This window comes from Eurypyga helias, unplaced genomic scaffold (assembly GCF_000690775.1).
Source record: "Eurypyga helias isolate BGI_N326 unplaced genomic scaffold, ASM69077v1 scaffold24166, whole genome shotgun sequence".
Lineage (NCBI taxonomy): Eukaryota > Metazoa > Chordata > Aves > Eurypygiformes > Eurypygidae > Eurypyga > Eurypyga helias.
The window spans coordinates 28,400-28,888 of record NW_010257566.1 but is presented as its reverse complement, the minus strand read 5'-3'; the positions used below and the strand labels follow the sequence as shown (position 1 = coordinate 28,888).

The 489-nt window shown below is 52.6% G+C and overlaps 1 protein-coding gene across 1 annotated transcript in view; it reads left to right on the top strand.

Moving 5' to 3' along the window:
* Position 1: 1 nt before the first annotated feature.
* The window catches only part of RXFP3 (relaxin/insulin-like family peptide receptor 3), a 1,346-nt gene continuing 858 nt past the window's right edge, over positions 2–489 (top strand). Inside the window, 2 exon segments of the mRNA XM_010154070.1 lie at positions 2–365; positions 479–489. The exon segment at positions 479–489 is cut by the window's right edge and continues 858 nt beyond it. Of these exon segments, the coding sequence (XP_010152372.1) occupies positions 2–365; positions 479–489 (375 nt within the window).

The window sequence follows — 489 nt, the reverse complement described above, 5'->3', positions numbered from 1 at the left end:
GATGGGTAACAGAAGCAACGTGTCCTTCCTGCAGCTCTTCAAGAACATCAACCTGGAGCGAGCTGACGGGATGCAGGGGGACAGCTCCGACGTGGTGCGGATTGTCATCTCCCTGGTGTACTCCGTGGTGTGTGCCCTGGGGCTGGTGGGCAACCTGCTGGTCCTCTACCTAATGAAAAGCAAACAAGGCTGGAGAAAGTCCTCCATCAGCCTGGCAGTGACTGACTTTCAGTTTGTCCTGACCTTGCCATTCTGGGCAGTGGAGAATGCGCTGGACTTCAACTGGCTCTTCGGCAAGGCAATGTGTAAGATCGTCTCATATGTGACAGCCATGAATATGCCTGGCAGTGACTGACTTTCAGTTTGTCCTGACCTTGCCATTCTGGGCAGTGGAGAATGCGCTGGACTTCAACTGGCTCTTCGGCAAGGCAATGTGTAAGATCGTCTCATATGTGACAGCCATGAATATGTATGCCAGTCTTTCTCACT